The following is a 23,842-nucleotide window of genomic DNA, read 5'->3' as shown; positions in this document are numbered from 1 at the left end:
ACGGTTACTCCGAGCTCTGGTTCCCGTTACCTCGAGGTGGTTTATGCAGACAGACCATGGCCTGTAGGAGGGCAGGTCCCAGACTCACTGGGTCACTCTGTTGTTTGTGCTCTGACATGGGGCCACCCTCTCCTTCCTCCCATAAAGCACACTTCTCAGACTGGTGAAAGACCACTGCACACACATGTTCATGTTAAAATGTGAATTTTAATTGTAAAAATTGTATTCTGTAAATATAGTTATATCCACCTCTGCACACAGCTTGGTTCAGATATATACAGATATGATATACACGGATGTTATTTGTACCACAGAACAAAATCCATTAAACATTTACTCCTAGCTCCAGGATTAACCCCAGCTTTCTTTAGGCCATTAAAATCATTACCATTCACAACGGAACAACATACCTATATGCACTAGTATTCAGGGTAAAATTTATCAACTGTCAATTTAATTAATTTCATACTATGAGGTAAAGAATTTAAACAAAAATAGATTCAGTGTCTCTTATTGCTGTAACTCTTATGCTGGGGTGTTAATCAAAATAGGGATTTGACACTTAAGGCGACAGGGGGGGCTATGCTGATCCTAACAGGAGAAAAATAGGAAAACCATTTTTCCAAGACTACAAACTATTCCTTTTTCAGAAAAGGTTTATTTCCCAGACCTATAAAAAAAAAAAAAATTTAGCCAACAAGCTTGGGTAAATAAGAGGTTAATTTTGCTTTCCTCTACTCTGTACCCCTAGAGTCTCCTACCCAGTCTGTCCAAAAGCACAGAATTGACACCCTCTGTAAGTCTGGTCTTCGTGGGCACTCTACACAAACTATTCCTAATGCTGCCTTAAATATTTTTGTCGACTTTTATCTTCTCTTGATTTGGCCAAAGGAAGTTTTCACTCCAACGTCAATGAACTATATTTGCTACCAGCTAATTCAGTGACCACCGTTGTGGATCATCCCAGGCTAATTTCTAAGGCCCTAACCTACCCGTGTTCCCCAACTGTCCTCAGAAAGCAGAGTAAATGTATTGTTAGCCTAAACCGGCATTCTACAACAAACGTAATTCACACCCATCCTTCTACCATGGTAAGTAAATAAATTTTCTGAATTTAGGCTATGTTACCACTAACAGCCCATGGGATGCTGAGCTTCTAGAATAAAGAGGGCTTTATTTCTCTATTATCATTTATAAGCACTAGAAAAACTCTTACTTCCTTTCTAAATGTGCAGTTTCATCCAACTGCCCCTGTATTCCAGCTCCAGAAAAGAATTAAAGTGCCAGGTTATAAAATCACACCGCTCCAGTAAGCAGCTCACTAATCAGCATTATCACGTTTACACGCTTTGTACGGGAATTTTCCCTAAGGTCGGGGACTGTGTCATCCACCCCAGGACCGTCACGGTTCATCTCCTAGAGAGTGCGGTTAAGACCGCAGCACCGTCTCCTTATTCACACTCGAAAACAAAACTTTTCTATGGAGTCTCGGTTGCTTCCAGATTACACAACTTGGCATTTCTTCAAGGATTATAGTTTTGAAATGTCCTTCCATCTCAACATCTGCACACTCCATCACACAGTAGTATCGATAGAAAAATAAACTCCCATTTCTTATAAGAAAAACATTAACTTAATTCACAGTTGGCCTTTCTCCCAACACTCTTAGCAGCTCCTGGGAACAGAGGTATATTCATTCTCACAACGGAATACTAAAAAATCCACGGCTCAGGAGTAAGAGGAGCCCCGGACTCCTCGCCGTCCCCTACCTGAATCAGAAAAGGGTTTTCCTGGAATGAGAAGGGACAGGTCGCATTTGCAGGAGCCTCACCACAGGGCCTGAAGCAGGGCTGAGAAGGGCGGTGGGAAGATCCTCGGGCTGGACCTCACAGGTTCCCGGCCTGCTGGCGAGGAACCAGACGGTGAGGCGGAAGCCCCTGCGTGATGTGTTGGTCCCGGGTTGCCTTTCTTGCCTATTTCAGAACCAATATCCTACAGAGCAAAGTTCACTATCAAGCTGACCGTGGCCTTTTAATTTTTTCAGCTCCTCCTCCCTCATCTCTGCAAGTGTGATCCATATGGGGACTTGGAGAAAGCGTCTCAACCATTCCCTGGGCTATACAGTTTTAGAAAAAGAAGGGGGGGGGGGGGAAGTTCCCTGAGGTCCCTGCCTCTTCCCAGAAGGTTTTTGTCCTCCCATTAAAAGTTTAATTCATGACTGCCCTTTACAGAAGGTTCCCAAAAGGCCTCAGTTTAAAGGTGAATCATCTCATCTTTTTATTGCGTTGGAAGGGCTTTCAGTGTATCAAGACAAATAGCAAGTTTATCCTCCTAGCCACCAGAATGAAAAACACCCGACTCAGCTAGGATTTAATTTATCTTTACCTTTGTCTTCTAGCTAAAATGCCAGGTGGTTACGCGGATACATCAGTCCACACGGGTGGCATTTAGAACGGCCTGTGCCCTGTGCTAAACTTAAAATTCTCATCTTGATTTTCACATGGAACAAAACAAGGTACATTACAGATGCAAGTTCTGGGCTAATTTATTTCTATCATTATCAATGAATTCGGCACCCATTCCCTGGCCAAATGGAGGAAGCTGCCATGCTGGACAGCCAGTGCCTTCCAATCCATGGCAGTCCTGAGGACGGTGCGTGGCCCCAGGGGGCACACCGGAACGGATCCACCCCAGGCCTAGGGCCTGCTCCATGCCTCATTAAAGCCCTAGCTAATTCTAAACAAATTGGCCCATATTTTTGGCTCTCGTAGGAGATAAATCCTACCATTTCTGACTCTTCCTGAAGAAAGAATCCTAAGCCTGAGCACAGTTGGACATTTTCTCCAAGGCTGAATATTAGCGTCTGCCAAGCCTGCAGAATTGAAAAAAAAAAAAACCACTTTAATAGGCCTTAGTCGCAATTTGCTGGACTTCAATAAACCTCAGGCCTGGATTCTTGCTTGGCCCCATTGGGAATCCTGCCACCTGGCTTTTCTCTGAGGACTTGATTCAGGAATGAGAGCAGCCCAGGTGTCTCAGGTCAGCAGTGTTTCCAGAGGAGCACGTGGCTCACAGCTTGGCATCAGATCAGGCTTCAAATTCTTGGAAGGGCCAAGCCAGATGAGGCAGGGGAGGGGATGAGGTTCAACAGTCCAGGGGGGTCGCTCCCCGGCCCCAGGCTCCCAGCCCCACTTCAGGAATCCATGGTAATCATCCCTGCTGCTCCAGACCTGATGGACCCTACGAGGCAGGAACGAAGATGCTGGCCCAGGTCTTCTGAACAGAAGCAGAAAGGTTTTAAGGAAATCTTTCAACAAGGACTCGAAAGCAGGTGTGGCTTCTAGCTTCTGCTGTTACTGCAGGGAGTCCTTCCAGGTATACCTTGCACCAGTTCCCCTCTTAGCGAAGGGGCAGCAAATGATGCCGGGTGCAGCTGCAACCTGGACATACTGTGGGGGGAGGAGAGGGGATGGGAGCAGAGTCAGGTCCAAAGTCAGTCTTCGAAAGGTGAGCTCAGAAACTGGAGGCTTCATATCACAATCCAGGCAAGAAATACTCAGGGGAGGGTGGACAGTGACAAAGGGGAATACAGAGCCGGGGGGCATGCTGGACTTCCGGCCCCTAAGGAAGCTGGCAGGGGAAGGACTGAGTCCTTGGGTTCTCTCTGAAAAGGGCTACAGGGTGGCTGGGGGAGTTCTGTGTGGGGGTCGGCAGAGCCCAGGCTCACCTGCACACTCCCCTCCACACGCCCCCTGCTCTGCACGAGTGCGAGGGGACCACACAGGAGGCCTCGTGGCCGCCAGCCTGTTAGAGCCACGAGCTGAAAGGAGCCTGGAGCCCCACCCAGCATTCAAAGGAAAATACTGGAACCTCACTTTCACCTTATGACCTTTACATGAGCACCTGTGAACTTGGAGTTGCAATTCCACACACACACGAGCATTCGCGTGCAGAAGGGCACGGGCGCAGAAGTCCCCTTCCAACAACCAACAATGCCCTCAAGTCCTGAGGAAGAGGACCTATGTCCACCGAGAGAACGTGACCCTTCCCGCCAGCCCTACCCCTGCTTCGGGCAGACCAGCCCCTAACTACGCAAACCTTGAGCCTTCAGACAGCACTGCCATGACCCAGGTCAGAAAGGCCGCTCCTTCCCCAGAGACCAGACATCGTTGCTCTTCAAGGAAAGAGGTGGCGAAGCTTCTTATGTAAACACATGTATTACCGACACGATGGTAAGCCCACACTGCAGAGGAGAGAAGTGTAGTAGTTGTACAGTTTATGTGTCAATGCCCGAACTTCTCTATATATTTACATAAAAGAGGTTACTTTGATGAACCAATATGCGTTTGCATTTTTATATGTGAATTTCTTTAGTCTTGAATCCCGCATCAAGGAGCTACAGTGAAATATTTCTGAATAAAGCAGTGAGCCCTAAAAAGCTAGTCTTGAGATAGGACATGTGATCCATCCGTCCGAAAGTTATTTCTTTGTGTGGCTGGAACCCAGTCACACACATGGATACGTGGCGAGGCCAACGACACAGCCAGGCAAGAAGGTCGAAAGGGAACAAATCGTCACCAGTAACCCAGGAGCCCGAGTCAAAATTGGAAACTCTGTCCCAAAAGACCTAAGCTCTGCGTGCGAGAGCCGGCTTCAAACAACTACCGTCTCCTCTAAGTTGGCACCCCTGGAATGCCCAGAAGAGAAGCAGCAGTAGGGCCCCACGGGAGTCGTCCCAGACCAAAACGTGTGAGGGGAATACGGGCAGACTCCCCCCTGACCTCAGGGGTTCCAACCACTTCCCTAGGTGAAGGCACTGTCAAATTCGCTGACAAATGTGTTAGTCTCTGGCCCCAATTACTGAGCTCAGGGAATGTCATCTCTGCCCAAGAGAAACTTGTGAAGCCTCCAAATTGGTAGAGTCTTGCTCTAAACTCTTGAGTAACCAGCTCAGATCCTTGCTCGATTACGGAATCCACTGAATCTCTTTTGATCCAGAAGCCCTGCTAGCAACGTGTCCGGAGGACACATTCTCGGGTGGAGAAACATCTTCTCCATCCTGTTTGAACCCCAACTGCTCTACACCTTTGGTGGCAACCAACGTTACTCTTTAAAAATACCTAAATTACTTCCAAGAGAATAGTTAGCCCTTAAAGGAAACTAAACGGTAAAGTGAATTTGCTTGCAAGGTCCGGGGCCATCCCTAGAGGAGGGGGATTCGGAGAGAGGAGGAGTATCACACTGAGTGGCCGCTAATCTACTCTGAGGAAAGTCTCAAGGCTTCATTCTACAATTTTAGTTTCCAGCTGGCTGGTAAGAGAAGCCTCTTCCTGTCATTCTGTGCCGAGAGAGGTTCACACTTAGTGAGAGAAACATCCTTTTGTTCCTCTTCGAGGGCTCTACTCACATGAACAGAGAAGACGCAGATCTGCCCTACTGAACAGGAGAAAGGATCTGACCTCAACACTGGACTCCCAGAACAGATAAAAACCCTGAAGGGTCAGGAGGTCTAGCTTCCACCTTCAGGAGGTGCACATCCAAGGCCACTCCGGACAGTTCTCTCAGTCTCGAGTACCTCAAGGGATGGAAAATCATAGAGACTTTCTCAACAGTCCACCCAGTATTTCCAGAGCTCGGCCCGCTCCTAGTGATATATGGCCTCCACCACATTCCCTCAAGTCACTCAATATGGAGAGGAAAGACTCAGCTCTGACAACCAAACCAGGCAGCAGTTCTGGGAGAAAGTGGTAGATTCCAACATCGTACCAAAGCAGGACGCAAAACCAAGGTGGTCTCGTCTCACCACTAGGGAGGAAGGGAAGAAAGGAGATTGCAAAAATCACATTTGTTGGAAAGTATAAACCATAATCCTTTGCATCAACTTAATAAAAAATGAGGTCTTCTGGGGCCCAGTGTGAAATCCCCAGGTGAGAGCGGCTCACCAGCCTCGGCTCACTCTTCCTACGGGCAACAGGGGTTGTCAATGACCAACATGACGTCGATGCCATAGGCCTCCAGCAGGTCCATCAGAAAGCTCCGGTCTCCTTGGGGGTCTAGACCCATGCCGCGGGCATGCTCAGCGGTCAGAGTTTTATCTTGACTGGCAGACACCTCCAACAAAGTCTGAAATATCCGGTTGTTTTGCTCTAGGAAAAACCTGCATTCACAAGACACAGGGAAGGGGGAGGGGGGTGGGGTGCCAGAGGGCAGAAAAAAAAAAAGTCATCAAATAATCCACACACAAAAAACCAAAACTACGTCCCTTTAATATGCTTTCAAATGGTTTCAAAACCAGAAACCTTTCTGAAAATAAGGAAATAGGATCAAAGTTCAAGGGTTATTAAACTAATACCCAGTTTAGCAAAACTATGGACATTAATCAAGCATGATTAGCAAAGTCTCTGAACGAGCAACGGCCTGCCTGCCAAAGACCAGCCTTCCTGCGTTAAGGTTACTATACATACCATGTTCCCATTCGTGGTGTTCCTCCGTTTCTCAGTCATAAGGGGAAGAGAAAGAAAAAACAAAACCAAGAAAACCCCCCCCAAACCCAACCCTGATAATGTAGTTCTCTGACGTCAAGACTTAATATGAGAAACTAAAATTCACCTTCAGAGTCCCGGCCAGGCCACTGGAGCCAGCAGCAGGGGCAAGCTTTTGTGGGGACAGAGCAGGGCCCTGAAGCCAACTGCCCCCAGCCTGAGCCACCGCAGTGGAACCCAGGGAGCAGGGGCAGGCACGTCCCCCAGCCAGCGGGGCTAGGAGGGAGGGGTCAACGAGGACACAGAAGCCTAAGCCTAGCTGTGGCCACCAATACTACCAAAGATCCCCATTATCCTTGGGTATTTGTTTTCCTTTGATTAGCCTTTTTTTTTTTTTTTTGGGTGGTGGTTGGGGGACAGATGATACACAGAACATGATTTAATTTACAGTAGGTACTACAGAAGAGTCATATTGAGGAAAGGCATGAACTGTCTCTCAACTTTTTAGCCATACTCCACAGGGCTCAGTCGCAGCAAAGGCACCCGGTGCCCGAAGCAGCTCTAAATGCCCAGGAATTTCAGAGACAGACAGTGGGGGGTGTCAGACCTTGCCCAGGCCGCGGGCTCTCTGTTCCCCGTCAACACCGGGTAGGCACGGGCGAGTGCGCTTGGGGAGTGCCACGCTTTTGTCAAAATGTCAACCTTTAGTTTTCGACCCCTGAGTCCCCCGCAGTTGGAGCTGCAGATGCCCTTCCCGGCCCCCACCCAGGACACAGCGACGGAGCACCCCCCAGGAAGCTGGTGGACCCCAGAAGCTGGCAGACCCATTTCTGCTTCGAGTCCGGCCCTGCCCTCCCCGCTGGCGCCGCTTCACACGGCTGCTCCTGCTCGGAAAGGAGAGCGACACCCCGAGGTGTCGGGACCACGGCTCCTGCCCCGACCTCCGCCTCTCACTAGGTTCAAAAGTGAAAATGTCTGATTTATCCCGTAACACTGGATGCAAGGAAGGGCTTGACTTGCACGGGGCGATGGAGGCCGAGCCCCCGAGGCCCGAAGGACACACATCCACGCAGCGGACGTCGGAGGTAACGCTCAACGGGAAGAAACAGGGCTCCTGGTGCTCTTAACCTCTGCTGCTTCCCTCAACTCCTCTGGGGGCCCCCGGCGGACTCCGTACAGGCCCCGCTCTCTGTGTCCCCGGCAGCAGTGAAGGACGTCCCTGGGCTGCCGCGGGTGACGGGGGAGGGCTGGAGGCCCGAGGGGCTGGGGCCCGGGCTGACTTACAGCACAAAGAGGTCCTCCTCGCACGGGTTGTAGTCTTCTTCCACCTCCTGGGAGTACAGCAGCATCTGCCTGTGGTGGAGGAGGCCCCATCACGCTCTGGTGCTGCTGCAGGACACCCCCTGGGCCGGGCACCTGCTGGGCCCCCTGCCGGGAGGAGCAGCCCCAGCACCCCCCTAGCCCCGCCCCCCCTCCCGCAGGGAGAGGCGGACAGGAAAGGAATGCACAGGGCCCGGAGGCCCTCCCGCGGGCAGGGCCCTGTGTGACCCCAGGCAAGTGGCCATCGTGCTTAACTGCCCAGCAATCAGGTGATGATGTTACTTTTTTCGCTGCTGATGGCAAATGATATCATTTATTCCACAGCACAGCCACATTATTGAGAGTTAGGGGAGCAGGCCCGGGGAGGAAGCCCATGGAGCAAGGCCTGGAGCAAGCCTGGGGAGCAGGCCCAGGGAGGAAGCCCGGGGAGCAAGGCCTGGAGCAGGGCAAGGGAGCAAGCCCGGGGAGCAAGGCCTGGAGCAGGACCGGGGAGCAGGGCAAGGGAGCAAGCCCGAGGAGCAGGACCGGGAGGGAGCCCGGGGAGCAAGCCCGAGGAGCAGGACCGGGGAGTAGGACCAGGGAGCAAGCCCGGGAAGTAGCCTGGGGAGCAGCCCATGGAGCAAGGCCTGGAGCAAGCCCGAGGAGCAGGACCGGGGAGCAAGGCCTGGAGCAGGACCCGGGAGCAGGACCAGGGAGCAAGCCCGGGGAGTAGCCTGGGGAGCAGCCCATGGAGCAAGGCCTGGAGCAAGCCCGAGGAGCAGGACCGGGGAGCAAGCCCGGGGAGCAAGGCCTGGAGCAGGACCTGGGAGCAGGACCTGGGAGCAGGACCGGGGAGCAAGCCCGGGGAGCAAGGCCTGGAGCAGGACCCGGGAGCAGGACCAGGGAGCAAGCCCGGGGAGTAGCCTGGGGAGCAGCCCATGGAGCAAGGCCTGGAGCAGCCTGCGGTCAAGGCCGTGCTCGCGGTGCTCTGCCTTGGGCCTCAGAGGCCCCAGAGAGCCTGGCAGGAAGGCAGCCCCCACGCCCCGGTAGGCAGGACAAGCCCCCAGGAGCCCGGCCCGTCACCTGCAGGCCCCCCTGGCTCCCGGGGCCACCGCTCCCCGCGCCCCACACCCCGGCTCCCACCTCTGCTCGTTGAGCCGCCGGTACTTCTCGCGGTCGGCGCTGTTGATCTTCAGCAGGGGCTGCAGGTGGTCGTGGTGCGTCCTCACGTTCTGGTTGTCCACGTACACGTCATACAGTTCCCGCTTCTCCTCGAAAATCTTCTCGGTGGTGCCTGGGACACCCGAGTTCAGGGCATGGGAACCTAGAAGCCGGCCCCGGAGGCACCAGCCCGACCCCCGGGGGAAGCGGGGGGGCCCGGGAAGCTGGAGGCAGGGCCCCGTACTCACAGGCCACGTAGGACACCTCTACCTCCAGGCTCTCGATGTCGGCCACGTTCACGTAGAAGAAGGGCTTGGACTCGGGAATGGTGCCCCCGATGCCAGGCAGGGACACGTTGGCCAGACAGCAGCAGCAGTACACTGGGGACGGGAGGGCGGGCCGGCCTCTGTCCTCCCTTGTCGCCCGCTGCCCGCCCCGCCCGGACAGTCCCCTCCAGGGTCCCCTCCAGGGACGCCGTGGAGCCTCTGCGCTCGGCCGGCCCACCCTGAGTCCCCAGCGGGCTCTGGCCCAGGGGACAGGCGCGAGCCTCTCGGGCCCCGCGCAGCGCCCGATCCCAGGGGCCTCCCACGGTCCCCGTCCCACGTCCCCCGTCCTAGGCCTTGCTCATAGCTCCCGCCTCGCCCGGTTCCCCCCCTCCTCCCGGCTGCCCCAGGTCCCCCAGGTCCGCATCTGTCCTCCCCGTTTGCTGCTTCCCGTCCTGGGGCTGCATCACCTCCCTCTCCCTGGCACTCTCCCCGAGGGACGCCACCCCCCCCCCAGGTCACCGCCAGGCCGCGCTCAAGTCTACCTCCAGGCAGCTTTCCCCCAAGGCCCCGACCCCACCGCACCAGAGCCTGGTGTTCACCGCGCACAACATCAAGGCTGTCACTCCCCCCTGGCTCCTCTGCGACCCCCACCTGGTGGCCCCACCATCCTCGTCATCCTGGACCCTGCGTCCACCACCTCGCACACATCAGAACCTCACAACCTGGGGACACCTGGGTGTCTCAGTGGCTGAGCGCCTGCCTTGGGCCCAGGGCGTCATCATGGGGTCCTGGGATCGAGTCCCGCATCAGGCTCCCTCCCCTGTGTCTGCCTCTCTCTTTGTCTCTCTCATGAATAAATAAAATCTTTAAAAAAAAAAAAAAAAAAAACCCTTACAACTATATGTTGGCAAATTGAACTCCAATAAAAAATTTTTTTAAAAATTAAAAAAAAAAAAACCCTTATGACCCAATCACACGCCAACGTTTGCCAGATGTACCTCCTCAATGTATCAGAATCCATCCTCCCTCCCCATCTACGCGCTCTCACCAGCCTCTGGCCGCACCCCGAGCCACCCTGTGCCCCGCCGGGGCCCACATTCTAGAATCCACGTCCACCCCTGGCACTCCCAGGCTGAAAACGCAGGCTCCTCCTGCGACGGCCCAAAGTCTTCTGAACTTGGTCAACAATGCAAAGACTTGGGAAGTTTCTGCTCCAGGAGACTTAGGAAAGAAACCCCGGCTTTGGCTGCTACCTACCTCTATAGCACACGACACCCACAGGAGGGGGAGAAAATATCAAAATGCGCTTTCGAAGTAAGGCAAATTTCCAAAGGATGAGGATCTGTTCTCCAAAGAACTTGATAAACTGAGACATGCAGCCAGCCGGGTGTGTGATCTGGAAAAAAGGGGAAGATGACACGAGCCTGTTAAAAACTGTGAAAAAACAAAACAACACTAAAAATAGATAAATAAATAAATAAATAAATAAATAATAAATAAAAATAATAAAATTTAAAAGATTAAAAAATAAAAAATGTGAAAAACTCTTCAGTACCGCTGTGGGCTAAACCCGCCACCCCAACCCCCTGCCCCCCAAGCTCCAGAGATCAACCAACAGATGCATTAAGGGATGGCTGCTTCCACAACAAAATGGTATTTTTCACTTTAAAGTCTCCCCTTCAGGGACACCTGGGTGGCTCAGTGGTTGAGCGCCCGCCTTCGGCTCAGGGCGTGACCCCGGGGTCCAGGGATCGAGTCCCGCGTCGGGCTCCCCGCATGGAGCCTGCCTCTCTCTCTGGGTCTCTCATGAATCAATGAATCAATCTTAAAAAGTAAAAATAAAGTCTCCCCTTTAAACCAGATTTCCATACTCCACACAGCTCCCCTGGTGCAATGAAATGAAGTCTGACTTTGGGGATCCTTAGGTGCTCCAGGGCCCCGGTACCAAAGCAGAACAACTTTTGAAAAGTCCTAAAGAAAAGTTTCTGTAGTGACCCTACACCTGGACGAGAACGTTCAACCCGAGGCATCACTGAGCCCTGGAGGGACACAGTGTGGGCTCCCCCGTACACGGGGCCCGCGTGTCCGCGCAGGTTATGGGCAGGAGGACCCCCCGGGCCCCACAACCGCTGCTCGTGGGCCTCAGCTCTTCCCTCCTGCCAAGGCCATGGAGCCTGTCACCCCCAAGGGCTGCGTCTGGGAGCTGGGCCCCCAGAAAAGCTGGATTCCCATGGGCTCTGCCACTCACTAACGGGAGGCCTCGGGAGAGCGGCCAACACCTCGGGTCCACTCCCCTGACCTGCGAAAGGGGGACCATCCCGTTCCTCACGCGGCTCTAGGACCAGCTGAGGACACATGACCTGCTCAGCGCTCAGGAGCTGCTGGAACGGGGCCCCCTGGCCCTGGGGAGTGCTCGGGGAGGGCCCGTCCACACTCGCGTGTCAGAAGCACTAGTGCACACCCCCCCCCCCGGGGGCGCTGGCGAGAGCCCCAGAGGAGCGGCGCCCACCCCAAGCTGCGCTGGGCTTGCTGGCTGGGAGCCCTGGGTCCTCCCGCAGGGTGCCTCCCCCTTGCCCCCCGTCAGCAGAAAGGGGAGATCCCTCCCAGATCTCCGGGGGAGGCGCGGAGCCACCAGCCATCGTCGGGCTCCTCCAATCCCAATCTTGCACCCGAGTCTGGAGGCCAAGAGACAGGAAGGGGAGCCCGGCCCCCCCGCCCCCCACCCCCCGCCTCCCTCCAGCGTTGCTCTACTGCATGCAGGCCTGGCAGGGTTTTGTCCAGATTGCCTGCGCCCTGGGATCCCAGAATACAGGATTAACCCTTAATTCTAGTCCTACTCATTCATTCATTCACGGATGCCCAGATGCGCTCAGACAAGAAATACTTCTTATGTGCCAACTGTGCACCAAGCACCATGCTAGCAGCCTCCATCCAACTGTGCACCAAGCACCGTGCTAGCAGCCTCCATCCAACTGTGCACCAAGCACCGTGCTAGCAGCCTCCATCCAACTGTGCACCAAGCACCGTGCTAGCAGCCTTCATCCAACTGTGCACCAAGCACCCTGCTAGCAGCCTCCATCCAACTGTGCACCAAGCACCGTGCTAGCAGCCTCCATCCAACTGTGCACCAAGCACCGTGCTAGCAGCCTCCATCCAACTGTGCACCAAGCACCGTGCTAGCAGCCTTCATCCAACTGTGCACCAAGCACCCTGCTAGCAGCCTCCATCCAACTGTGCACCAAGCACCGTGCTAGCAGCCTCCATCCAACTGTGCACCAAGCACCGTGCTAGCAGCCTCCATCCAACTGTGCACCAAGCACCGTGCTAGCAGCCTCCATCCAACTGTGCACCAAGCACCGTGCTAGCAGCCTTCATCCAACTGTGCACCAAGCACAGTGCTAGCAGCCTCCATCCAACTGTGCACCAAGCACCGTGCTAGCAGCCTCCATCCAACTGTGCACCAAGCACCGTGCTAGCAGCCTCCATCCAACTGTGCACCAAGCACAGTGCTAGCAGCCTCCATCCAACTGTGCACCAAGCACCGTGCTAGCAGTCTCCATCCAACTGTGCACCAAGCACAGTGCTAGCAGCCTCCATCCAACTGTGCACCAAGCACCGTGCTAGCAGCCTCCATCCAACTGTGCACCAAGCACCGTGCTAGCAGCCTCCATCCAACTGTGCACCAAGCACCCTGCTAGCAGCCTCCATCCAACTGTGCACCAAGCACCGTGCTAGCAGCCTCCATCCAACTGTGCACCAAGCACCGTGCTAGCAGCCTCCATCCAACTGTGCACCAAGCACCGTGCTAGCAGCCTCCATCCAACTGTGCACCAAGCACCGTGCTAGCAGTCTAGCAGTCTCCATCCACAACGAACGGAAGGGCCCAGCGCCCGCCCCCCATACAGCATAGAGCCTCCTGGGAGAAGCAGGTGCACAAGTGACCACATCTCAGCCTGAGGCCATGATGGGAGAGAACGGAGGCTGCAGGAGCGCCCAGGAGGTGCCCCACTCAATTCTCGGAGAGACAAGGAGGTCCTTCCTGGAGGCAGCGTGTCTCAGCTTGGACATGAAGGATGAACTGGAGCGACGGTGTTCTTGGTAGAGCACCAGCATGTGCAAAGGCCCGGTGTCAAGAGACAACTCGTCATTTCCTGGGAACTGCCACTAGCTGAGGGCGATGTGGGAAGCGGCCACATGACAGACGGTTCTCCTGCTTCTACCTAAATCCATTTCCTCCATCTGGGCCTTGTTTTGTTGTAGCTTTTATAGGACACTCTCCTCCCTACTCGTGCAGCTCCTGCCTTCGCATTTCCCCTCCCACAGCAGGTACTCCAGGCTCTCTGGACTCCCTCGGATCCTCTCCATCCCTCGCCTCCCCTCCATCCCTTGCCCTCCAGCCTTGGGGCCTCCACGCTCCTGGGGCTCAGTCCCTACTCTCTCCCCCATGTCCTCACTTCCTGAGGAGGCGGGCATGTACCAGCCACTGTCAGAGCCCCTCAGAGAGGCCTCGAGCCTTCCTTCCTCCCCTGGCAGTGATTTTGGTCTCTGCAACCATCTCAGATCTAACCCTGACTTTAAAATTTTATTTTAAACCTCCCTTCATACGTTGTGTTGACTCTGTAAAAATTCATTGAGCTATATATGCATTTTTTTAAAACTTGTGTTTACAAAATATTATGTTTCAAGAGAAAGTTTCCACTGAACTTTCTTTATATGTACATACATGTGACATTCCATAAACCACCAGCGGAATCGTGTCACACATACCACGGTTTCGAGTGCTGTCCTTTTCTCCTGGTCCTTCCCTTCTTTTGTACGTATAAGCACCATCCCTCCATTCCTTACCTCACCCCCAGGTAATACATGGATTAGCAGCCTAACGTATACCCACACACTGTCCCACGTCGATGTATACGTGTGTGTATCTATACCTACACCTGAGGCTGTAATTATTTTACAAAAGTGCCTGATCATATCACATACAGTTTTCCACACTTTGCTATTCTCACGCAGACACTTCCTGGTAGACCTTCCATGTCAACGACGTGTGCCCTAATTCATTATTTATAATGACTGTATAATATATAATGACTATAAAAATATTTATAAAAAATAAAAATATTTATATTTATAATGACTGTATAATATATGACTGTATAAAAATATTTATAATATTTATAATGACTATAATATATAATGACTGTATACAGATATTTATAATTTTTATAATGATTGTATAATATATGGGGCGTTCCTATTCCCTACCACTCTATACAAGGCTGTCTTAAATATTCTTAAATAGACACCATTATATTCTGGGGGTTAATGAATATAGAGCAGACCCTAAGGAGTGGGACTGCTACCGCAGAGAGCGTGGGTAATTTTGATAAGTACTAACAAATTGTTTTTTTTAAAAAGAAAGACCATTCACATTTCCATCTGCAACCCGTCAAAGTACCCTTCCCCTTGCATCAACCAGAGGTCGACATGTAAGTTAATGAGCTGCCCTCGATGGAGCAAAGGCAGAAGGCAATTTTGCTTTCTCTCCCTCTGTCCCTCCCTCACTGGAGAGAGGATCCGGGGACACCCAGGTCAGATGCTGGTCACCTCCCTGTGGGTTTGAGACAGCCCAGCAGCAATCTGATTCAGAAGGAAGGAAAAAATGGGTCAGAGTTAGGAGTGGTGAGAGAAAGAGCAGGTTCAGTCAATACAGACCCAGAAGAGCCCTAATGACCCTCTGACCATTTCTTAATTATTGCCTCTCCGGGCATGCCACGGCGCGGGGAAACCTTTACGCTGCGTCCTGGACTCCTATGCCAGCTGGCTTCCTGGTATGTTCCTCCTCGGGGATGCAATGACTGGTGATTAGAAGGCAGAAGGAAGGGAGGAGCTCACTCCTGCTGGTATTTTGCCAGCAGCAGAGGACACCTCTGATTCCAGCCTCCAGCTTCTCCCAGCAGCCCCAGCTCCAGCTGAGCCACTCCCCCCGCCCCCCAGAGGGGCCAGCATCAGCAGGTGCACGGGGCCTGAAACATGGGAGCAGGGCTGTGCAGGGCCCCTCCTCAAGCTCCCGTAGTTTTGATAGAGTCATCTCTCCCTGTGTTATCCCAGCCCTGGGAGGGTGCACACAGCAGGCAGCCTCTAAGAGGGCCCTCAGCGGTGCCCCCTCCTTGGTATTTACAGCCTTATGGAATATCCCTTCCCTGGAATAATTCACTTTAACCAACAGAACATGGCAACACCGCAGGACTGTCACTTCCCATTAGGTTACAGAGGATTTTGATTTCCATCTTGCTAGGAGACTTTTTCACTTGCTGACTTCGATGAAGCAAGTCACCATGTCGGAGAGACCGACCTGGCCATGGACTGGGGACCACCAAGAGGCAGCGGAACTGAAGGCCTTAGTCCACTAGCCCTCAAGGAAACCAGCCCCCTCACAACTGCATAAGCTTGGAAGTGGCTACTTCCCCAGTCAAGCCTTCCGACAAGACCTCACCCCTGGTTGATGCCTTGACTATGAACTCATAGGAGACCATGAAGCAGAGGACTAGCCCAAGCATGCCTGAATTCCCAGCTCACAGGAACTGTGAGATAATAAATATGAACTACTGTAGACCACTGATTTGGGGGTAATTTGTGACGTGTAGTAAATAACTAATAGAAGGTGGTAACCGTCTAGAATTACAAGTATCTAGATTCCTTGCTCCCTTTTTGCTCCTTCAGCCTTCCAATGCCTAGATTAGGGATCTCCTGTATCAAAGTATCTTGGGAATATCTAACATAGTTTGTGTTTTCCTGGCAAGACCCCCACTGGTGCTTCTTGGGTTCAAATTCCATGGTCTAGTATTTACGATTCTCTACGATTTGGTTCCAACCTATTTTCCCAATCTTTTCTCTCTTGGTCAGTTGACATAGAAATTCAATCCCAGTCAACCTACAGGCAGACCTCGTTTTACTGCACTGCACTTGCCTGGGCTGTGCAGATACTGCATTTTTTATAAGTTGAAAGTCTGTGGCAACCTCCACCGAGCAAGTATGTTGGTGCTATTTTTCCAACGGCACTTGCTCACTTTGCACCTCTGCATCACATTTTAGTAACTCTTACAGTATTTCAAATTTTTCATTGTTCCTGGGGTGCCTGGGTGGTGCAGTCGGTGGAGCATCTGACTCTTGGCTTCAGCTCAGGTCGTGATCTCAGAGCGGGGGAGATAAGCCCCGTGTTGGGCTCTACACTCAGGGCGGAGTTGGCTTGAGATTCCCTCTCCCTCCACCCCTCCCATTCGTGTTCTCTCTAAATAAATTAATCTTTAAATTTTTTTTTCATTATTATATTTGTTATGGTCATCTGTGATCAGTGATTATGACTCATTGAAAACACAGATGACAGCTTTTTTTTTTTTTAGCAATAAAGCAGGGTTTCATTAAGGTATGTACATTGGGTTTTTTTTAGACATAGTGTTATTGCACACTCACTAAACTACAGCATTGTGAAAACATAACTTTTGTAGGCACCGGGAAACCAAAAACTTCACCGAACTCACTTTACTGCAATATTCATTCTATGGCGGAGGTCTGGAGCCGAACCCGCAAACTCGAGCTGTGCCTGTTGCCTGCTCCCGTGCCATGAGCCTGCTTTGTGCTTTCTCACATCTACATCTCCATGGGGGGGGGGGGGGGGGGGGCAAGCACCGGCTTTGGCACGGGTCCTATGTTTAAATCCTGGCCCTATCTCCTACTAGCTGTAAGGCCTTACGTAAGTCACCGAACCTTTACAGACCTCCGTTGGTTCATGTGGAAAACAGGGATGAGACAATCGTTCACTTTAAAAAGTGCTGCAACGGGTACAGATAACTAGCTAGCAGGATGGGGTGCAGGGTCACGGACCGTGGTCCCACGAGCCCTGCCTCAGTCTGGAATTAGGATCCCTCACCTCTCGCCCAGCCAAATACTTCAGGGACTCAGGACCCCTGGGTGGCTCAGCCGTTGAGCATCTGCCTTTGGCTCAGGTCATGATCCCAGGGTCCTGGGATCGAGTCCTGCATCAGTCTCCCCGCAGGGAGCCTGCTTCTCCCTCTGCCTGTGTCTCTGCCTCTCATGAACAAATAAAATCTTTAATAAAATTAAAACAGGGCAGCCCCGGTGGCGCAGCGGTTTGGCACTGCCTGCAGCCTGGGATCCTGGAGACCTGGGATCAAGTCCCACGTCGGGTTCCCTGCATGGAGCCTGCTTCTCCCTCTGCCTGTGTCTCTGCCTCTCTCTCTCTGTGTATCTATGAATAAATAAATAAAATCTTAAAAAAATAAATAAAAATAAAAAAATAAAAAAAAATAAAAAAAAAATAAAAAAATAAAAAAAATAAAAAAATAAAAATAAAAAAATAAAATTAAAACAAATACTTTAGGGACCCAACTCTTCTTCCAAGATGCCTTTCCAGAGTTTTCCCTTAAAGCCCTGGCATGATTTCTCCACCAGGGAGCCCTGTATCCCCTGAAGTATCTTGTGACCACCTCCAGGGGAGGGAGGAGGAGGAGCTTCCCGTTCATACTCCTCTCTGTACCCTCCCGACACCTAACGCTTGTGAACTGTCAACGAACACATCCAGGTTCACAGGCAAAGTACTTCAGAAAAAACACATAGTAAAGGAATATCAGGAATACAAAAACTATGAACTATTGTATCTATTCATCAAATTCTTCATCTTTTCAGTTCTGGTGTCTGGTTTTAAAATATCGAAGCCAACAACAGAATCAAATCCACCTTTTCCCTGCTAGGGACCCACCACGCCTGGCCTGCCTCACATCACCATACATGGCTTTGCACCATGGTCAGAGCAGAGTCTAGAAAGCATATCGTTGCCTTGTGTTTTAAAAGGATCCAAATGTTTGGGTCAGAAACCTATCAAAGTCAGACTCTGGGCATGAGCCCAAGACATAAATTCCTTATGAATTAAAAAAATAATAATCAACAGCCACCGTAGCACACACGAGCCCAGGACCATGTGTGCGTGTGGCCAGCCCTACCTTCATCTCAGGGTACATGTATCGGTGGATGGAAGGCAACCAGTAGACGGGGGGCAGGCTCCCACCTCTCCCCGGACCGGCATGGAGCACCCCTTTCTTGTCCTCATAGAATGCAGCCAGGTGGGAGTAATGTCCTGGCGTCTCCAGCTGGTGTCTGCAAAACACACACACACACACACACACAGTGAGAAGAGCTCAGGCCCAGTCTGCCACTCACGTCCCCCACCACAAGGGCTTCTAGAACCCTCAGGGACGAAGTGATCAACTGAAAAGACCTCCATCCTATACTGGTGTTAGGCAGGTTAGGGAAAGCTCACATGTGGGGTCTGACTCTCCCTGACACCACGGAACACACCGCCCTCTTCGTGGGAAACGCACAGAATGGACACGCTTGGACTGATGTCTAATGTTCTCGAGCAAGGCGTGCTCAAGAGTGTGTGCCCCTTCCCAGAGCACGCTGAGACCGGGGCAGTTGGCAAGACCACAAACCCCCGGCTTTATTAAAGCTGCTCTCGGGATCCCTGGGTGGCTCAGTGGTTTAGCCCCTGCCTTCAGCCCAGGGCGTGATCCTGGAGTCCCAGGATCAAATCCCAGGATCGAGTCCCATTTTCGGGCTCCCTGCATGGACTCCAGCAGATCTTTCTTCTTGAGGAGAGTGGCAGGGGACAGGTCAACCCATAGCACCCCCATTAAACATAATGCCACACATGGTACCCCAGCACTCTTGTACTTGACTTGAAGGCGGGATGCTCCATTGTCCAAATGGTTTGGGGCTTCAACACGGCTTTCTTGGTTTTAGGGACAGTTGACAGGGTTCCCCACAGCCCAGTCTCTGCAAGCCCAAGCACTTGGGGTGGGAAGGTAAGAGGTCCTGAGTTTTTTATCACATTATTACCCAACGCAGAAAGTCGGGCTCCCTGTTCAGCAGCAAGCCTGCTCCTCCTTCTCCTCCCTGCTTGTGCTTTCTCTGTCATTATCTGTCTCTCTCTCTCTCAAATAAATAAAATCTTAAAAAAAATAAAAAGAAACAACCTAAAAGTCTAATAGCAGTGATATAGTTAAATGAATCATGATACATCTATACACCAAAAATGCTTTGAAACCACCATGATGTTGAGAACCATTATGCATGATATTCATGGAAAGGTTATCATACCAGCTTAGACATTTTAGATGCTGAATGACCTCCATATTCTTTTTTGTTTTGTTTTTAAGATTTTATTTATTCATTCATGAGAGAGACAGAGAGAGGGAGGCAGAGACACAGGCAGAGGGAGAAGCAGGCTCCATGCAGGGAGCCTGACACGGGACTCGATCCCGGGACTCCAGGATCAAGCCCTAGGCCGAAGGCACGCACTAAACCGCTGACCCACCCAGGGATCCCCCATATTCTTTTTTAAAAATTGTATATGTATATATTTATACATGGGAAAAGGACTAGAAGGATATAGATGTTAATAGCAGATACGTCTGGATGGTGGAATCACGTTCTTTTTATTTTCTTGAGCTTTTGTCTCTTTTTCAGTCTTCTACAATAATTATATGATAATTTTACATTTAGTCTTTTACACTTTTCATTATGGAAAATTAAAACTTATACAAAGAGTAGAAAAAAGAATATTAAGCTCCATCATCCATCACTTAGCTTCAACAATGATCAATATTTTGTCAATACGGTTACATCTACATCCTGTCCCCCCACTGCCATTCTTCTTCCTGGAATGTTTTAAAGTAAATCCCTTATCATAACATTTTACCCATCAACACTTTGGTATACATCTTTAACTGATAAAGTCTATTTAAAAAAGAGCATAAACAGCATGCCATTATCTCGCCTAACAAAATAATGAAGCCCAAACACAAAATAATACCCAGTCCACACTCAAATTATACCAACTGTCCCCAAAATGTTTTAAACTTGGCTGTCTGAATCATGATCTAAGCAAGGTCCAGAGATGTGGCTACGTGTCATAAGTCCCTTTTATTTCATAACACTCCCTCCTTCTTTTTCTATTTTTTTTTAAATTATAAGATAGTTCTCCAGTATCTTCTGACTAATGAGAACCAGTCACAGAAAGGACTAACTGGAGAAATACTGAAGCCAAGAGTCATGGAGGCAATCTAATAAGTTTGGGATATGAGAAATAAGAATGGATAGAAAACACAGATTCAGTGTTTTCAGAAATCAAGTCTGGTTAATTTAAATATAAGTCACCAAAAATCTTTAAAATATATATATATGTCACTGCTGCTGTCAAATACAGCCCTGGCCTGGACCTGGGCTCACCTCACATGCTTCTCTCCCCCTCTACTCTCACGGGAGTCCTTCCTCTCAAGCCCTCTGTAATCCAAGCTAGAAAGCCTTTCTAGCTGTGACTCAAATTCTAGAAGCCATGAAAATATTAACGAATTCAATGAAGAAAAACATCCGCATGACAAAAAGTCATGTGAAAAGATGAATGACAGGGGCACCTGGGTGGCTCAATGAGCTGAGCGTCCAACTCTTGATTTTGGCTTGGGTCATGATCTCAGGGTGGTGGGATCGAGACTTGTGTCAGGCTCTGTGCTCAGTGCAGAGTTTGCTTGGGTTTCTCTCTCTCCCTCTCCTTCTGCCCCTCCCCCAAAATAAATAAATGAAATCTTAAAATAACTAAAAGATGAATGACAAAGTGGAAAAAGATTTTCAATTTATTCTGCAAAGCACAAATCTCCCTACTACACAAAGAACTCCTAGAAATTAATAAGGCCAACAACAGAAGGAAGGAAGGAAGGAAGGAAGGAAGGAAGGAAGGAAGGAAGGAAGGAAGAAAGAAAGAAAGAAAGAAAGAAAGAAAGAAAGAAAGAAAGAAAGAAAGAAAGAAAGAAAGAAAGAAAGAAAGAAAGAAAGAAAGAAAGAAAGAAAATTGGAACCAAGGCTAGAAATGGTTCACAGAAGAGGAAAAGCGAATGACTCAAATAAAAAGATGCTCAATCTCACTCATAAGAAAAATGCAAATCAAAACTATACTCATGTACCATGTTTTACCCATCCAAATGCCAAAAAATCTCAAGAGTTTTATTTTTGTGTTGGCAATGTTGTAAGGAAACTGCATTCTCCTGCATTACAGCCGGGAATGCAAAATGGCACAATCTTTATGGAAAACAATTTGACAATTGTCTATTAAAATTACAAATACCTCTTCCTTTTGAACCACCAATTTCATTTCTGGAAATTTAATGTACACATATTCTGTTCATATGTGAGATGATACTTGAACATAGGTATTCAGGGCAGCATTAGTTGTAATAGCAAAAGACCGGAAATGCCCAAATGTCCATCAATAAGAGACTTGATAAAATGTGATTCTTCTACATAGGGCACATATATAAGAAATTATAAACTCTCTGTACTGATGTGAGAGCATGATCTCCTAGATATTAGCCCATTGAAAAAGGCAAGGTGTAAAAAATGACATGTATAATCTGATACCTTTTGCATGAAAAGGGGGGAATAAGAATATACATTTGTGTTTCCATACACACATTTTGGAAAGATAGATGGAAAATTAATGGTAATTACTGGGAGTATTGGATGGATATAGGAACTGAATGAAGTCTTTTTTTTTTTTTTTTTTAAGGTTTTATTTGAGAGAGCAGGAGAGAGAGCATGAGCAGGGGGAGAGGCAGAGAGAGAGGCAGAAGCAGCCTGCCCACCGAACAGGGAACCCGACTTGGGGCCCGATCCCAGGACCCCACGATCACGATCTGAGCCTAAGGCAGACGCTTAACCAACTAAGCCACCCAGGGGCCCCTAGACTTTTCATTTTATGCCAGTGGTAGAGACTGCCACTCTCTTCTTCTCTGAGTAACAGAACTTTCTGATTGTTTCTCGTCACACAGTCACCTAGTTAAGGACCACAACTGCCAGACCTTGCTGCTTGGCATGGCTAGTGACAAAGAATTGGCCAATGGCATGTAAGTAGAAGTGATGTGTTTAACTTGGGGTGTTCCTGTGTTTTTCCTCTTCCTGCAGGCCGGAACATGACCTGGTAATGGTGAGTCTGCTTCTACCATGAGGATGAGGACAATACTCTAGGAGATAGGAGCATATAAGACTCAGGTCCCAGGATGACCCAGCAGAACAGAGGCATCTACAGCACTGGACTGCTTCTCCAGTGACTGTGACTCCTCTGAGTCACTATATCTTGAGTTTCTTTGTTGTAGCAACTTAGCCTGTACAGCCAAAGCAGAAGATGGTGCAGAGAAATGAGTTATGTCTATCAGGAAAGACACTGTGGGGACGCCTGGGTGGCTCAGTAGTTGAGCATCTGCCTTTGGCTCAGGTCATGATCCCTGCTTCTCCCTCTGCCTATGACTCTGCCTCTCTCCCTGTGTCTCTCATGAATAAACAAAATCTTAAAAAGAAAAAAAAAGACAAGACACTGTGGCCTTTGGCTTAGCATCTGGCAAGGGACAGTGGTGAGAGAAGAGGCGTTACAGACCAGAAAGCTGGTAGCCCTTGTTACACTTCTGCAAACACTTGCTAGAACTTCAGTACCTTGGAAGATAGGTCCTGTGTCACCTGAACTTGTAACTTCAGGGGGGGCACATAGAAGTAGAATGTTGACTGCTGCTTATTTTCAGTGACATCCTACCAGAAAAAGATGAAAACAGGGAAGAGCTGGCCAGTCCGCAAGCTGAAATGGAAGGAAATGCAGCCTAGGGCAGCGTGTTCTGAGTTCTGCAATGTAATTAAATGGAGACTCCAGTGGTTTGGGGATCCCATGGGACTGGAAAAGTCAACTGCTTTTGTACCCAAAAGCAGGAGGTAAGAATTTCTTTCAAAGCTTCTATGAAACTCTCCAGTTAAGAGTGGAGTCACATATTTGCAAAGATCAGATTTAGGGCACAGCCTTGAGGCAGCTGCCATTAAAATGAGGAAAAGACGGATAGGCCAAGAACAGACACCAGTAACTATTCTGTAATCCACTGATTTAAAAACTAAGACCCCAAAGGAATCTTTGGCAGTGGAACTGGAACCGATTGGAAGCAAACAGACCAGAAGCCTAGTTAGTTTTAGAGGGATCTATATTGTCACGCGCCTAGTCTATAAAAGTCTGTGACTTCTCAACCCTTAAAGAAACCACTACACCCCCAAACCTACACCAGCAGGAAATGTGTTCTCCAGCGATGCAGCCTCAAGAAGATCATGTTTTGGGAACGCCTGGGTGGCTCAGCGGTTGAGTGTCTGCCTTTGGCTCAGGGCATGATCCCGGGGTCCTGGGATGGAGCCCCACATCGGGGTCCCTGCAGGGAGCCTGCTTCTCCCTCTGCCTGTGTCTCTCATGAATAAATAAATAAAATCCTTTTTTAAAAAGAGATCATGTTCTCCAGTGTCTGCTTTGGAAGTGGTTATGATGGAAAATGGACAAAGAACCTCCTCGAGGGCAAAGTCAGGAGCGGTGAAGGAAAACGGGCAAGGGGATTGTCAATAATAGAACCACGCTTTCAATAAGGAACACACTGCTCTGCCAGGACAAGAAGCCTCCGCAGTCCCTGCTCAACAGAATTTCATCATCATTAGAGACTAATGGCTGTTTGGGTTTCTCACCCTTCCTCTTTTCCAAACAGGAGT

General features: G+C 50.2%; 2 protein-coding genes across 4 annotated transcripts in view; one reads left to right on the top strand and one right to left on the bottom strand.

Annotated features, from left to right (window-relative positions):
• AGK (acylglycerol kinase) overlaps nt 1-2,933 on the top strand; it is an 80,949-nt gene extending 78,016 nt beyond the window's left edge. The window contains exons 19-20 of the transcript XR_005371229.1: nt 752-1,091; nt 2,399-2,933. The gene's annotated coding sequence lies outside the window, so the exon portion shown is untranslated. The remainder of the gene's footprint in view (nt 1-751; nt 1,092-2,398) is intronic.
• The window catches only part of DENND11 (DENN domain containing 11), a 46,634-nt gene continuing 22,979 nt past the window's right edge, over nt 188-23,842 (bottom strand). For 2 of the 3 annotated variants that reach the window (XM_038559376.1, XM_038559378.1), the window contains exons 4-9: nt 18,229-18,382; nt 10,466-10,604; nt 9,191-9,322; nt 8,925-9,075; nt 7,767-7,835; nt 188-6,157 (exon numbers count right to left, since the gene is read on the bottom strand). In XM_038559376.1, the coding sequence (XP_038415304.1) occupies nt 5,962-6,157; nt 7,767-7,835; nt 8,925-9,075; nt 9,191-9,322; nt 10,466-10,604; nt 18,229-18,382 (841 nt within the window). In that variant the 3' untranslated portion in view covers nt 188-5,961. The remainder of the gene's footprint in view (nt 6,158-7,766; nt 7,836-8,924; nt 9,076-9,190; nt 9,323-10,465; nt 10,605-18,228; nt 18,383-23,842) is intronic. The other variant, XM_038559377.1, reaches the window with a different exon arrangement.

This window comes from Canis lupus, chromosome 16 (assembly GCF_011100685.1).
Source record: "Canis lupus familiaris isolate Mischka breed German Shepherd chromosome 16, alternate assembly UU_Cfam_GSD_1.0, whole genome shotgun sequence".
NCBI lineage: Eukaryota > Metazoa > Chordata > Mammalia > Carnivora > Canidae > Canis > Canis lupus.
The sequence above is the reverse complement of the archived record's forward strand: the minus strand, read 5'-3'. Positions and strand labels throughout refer to the sequence as shown.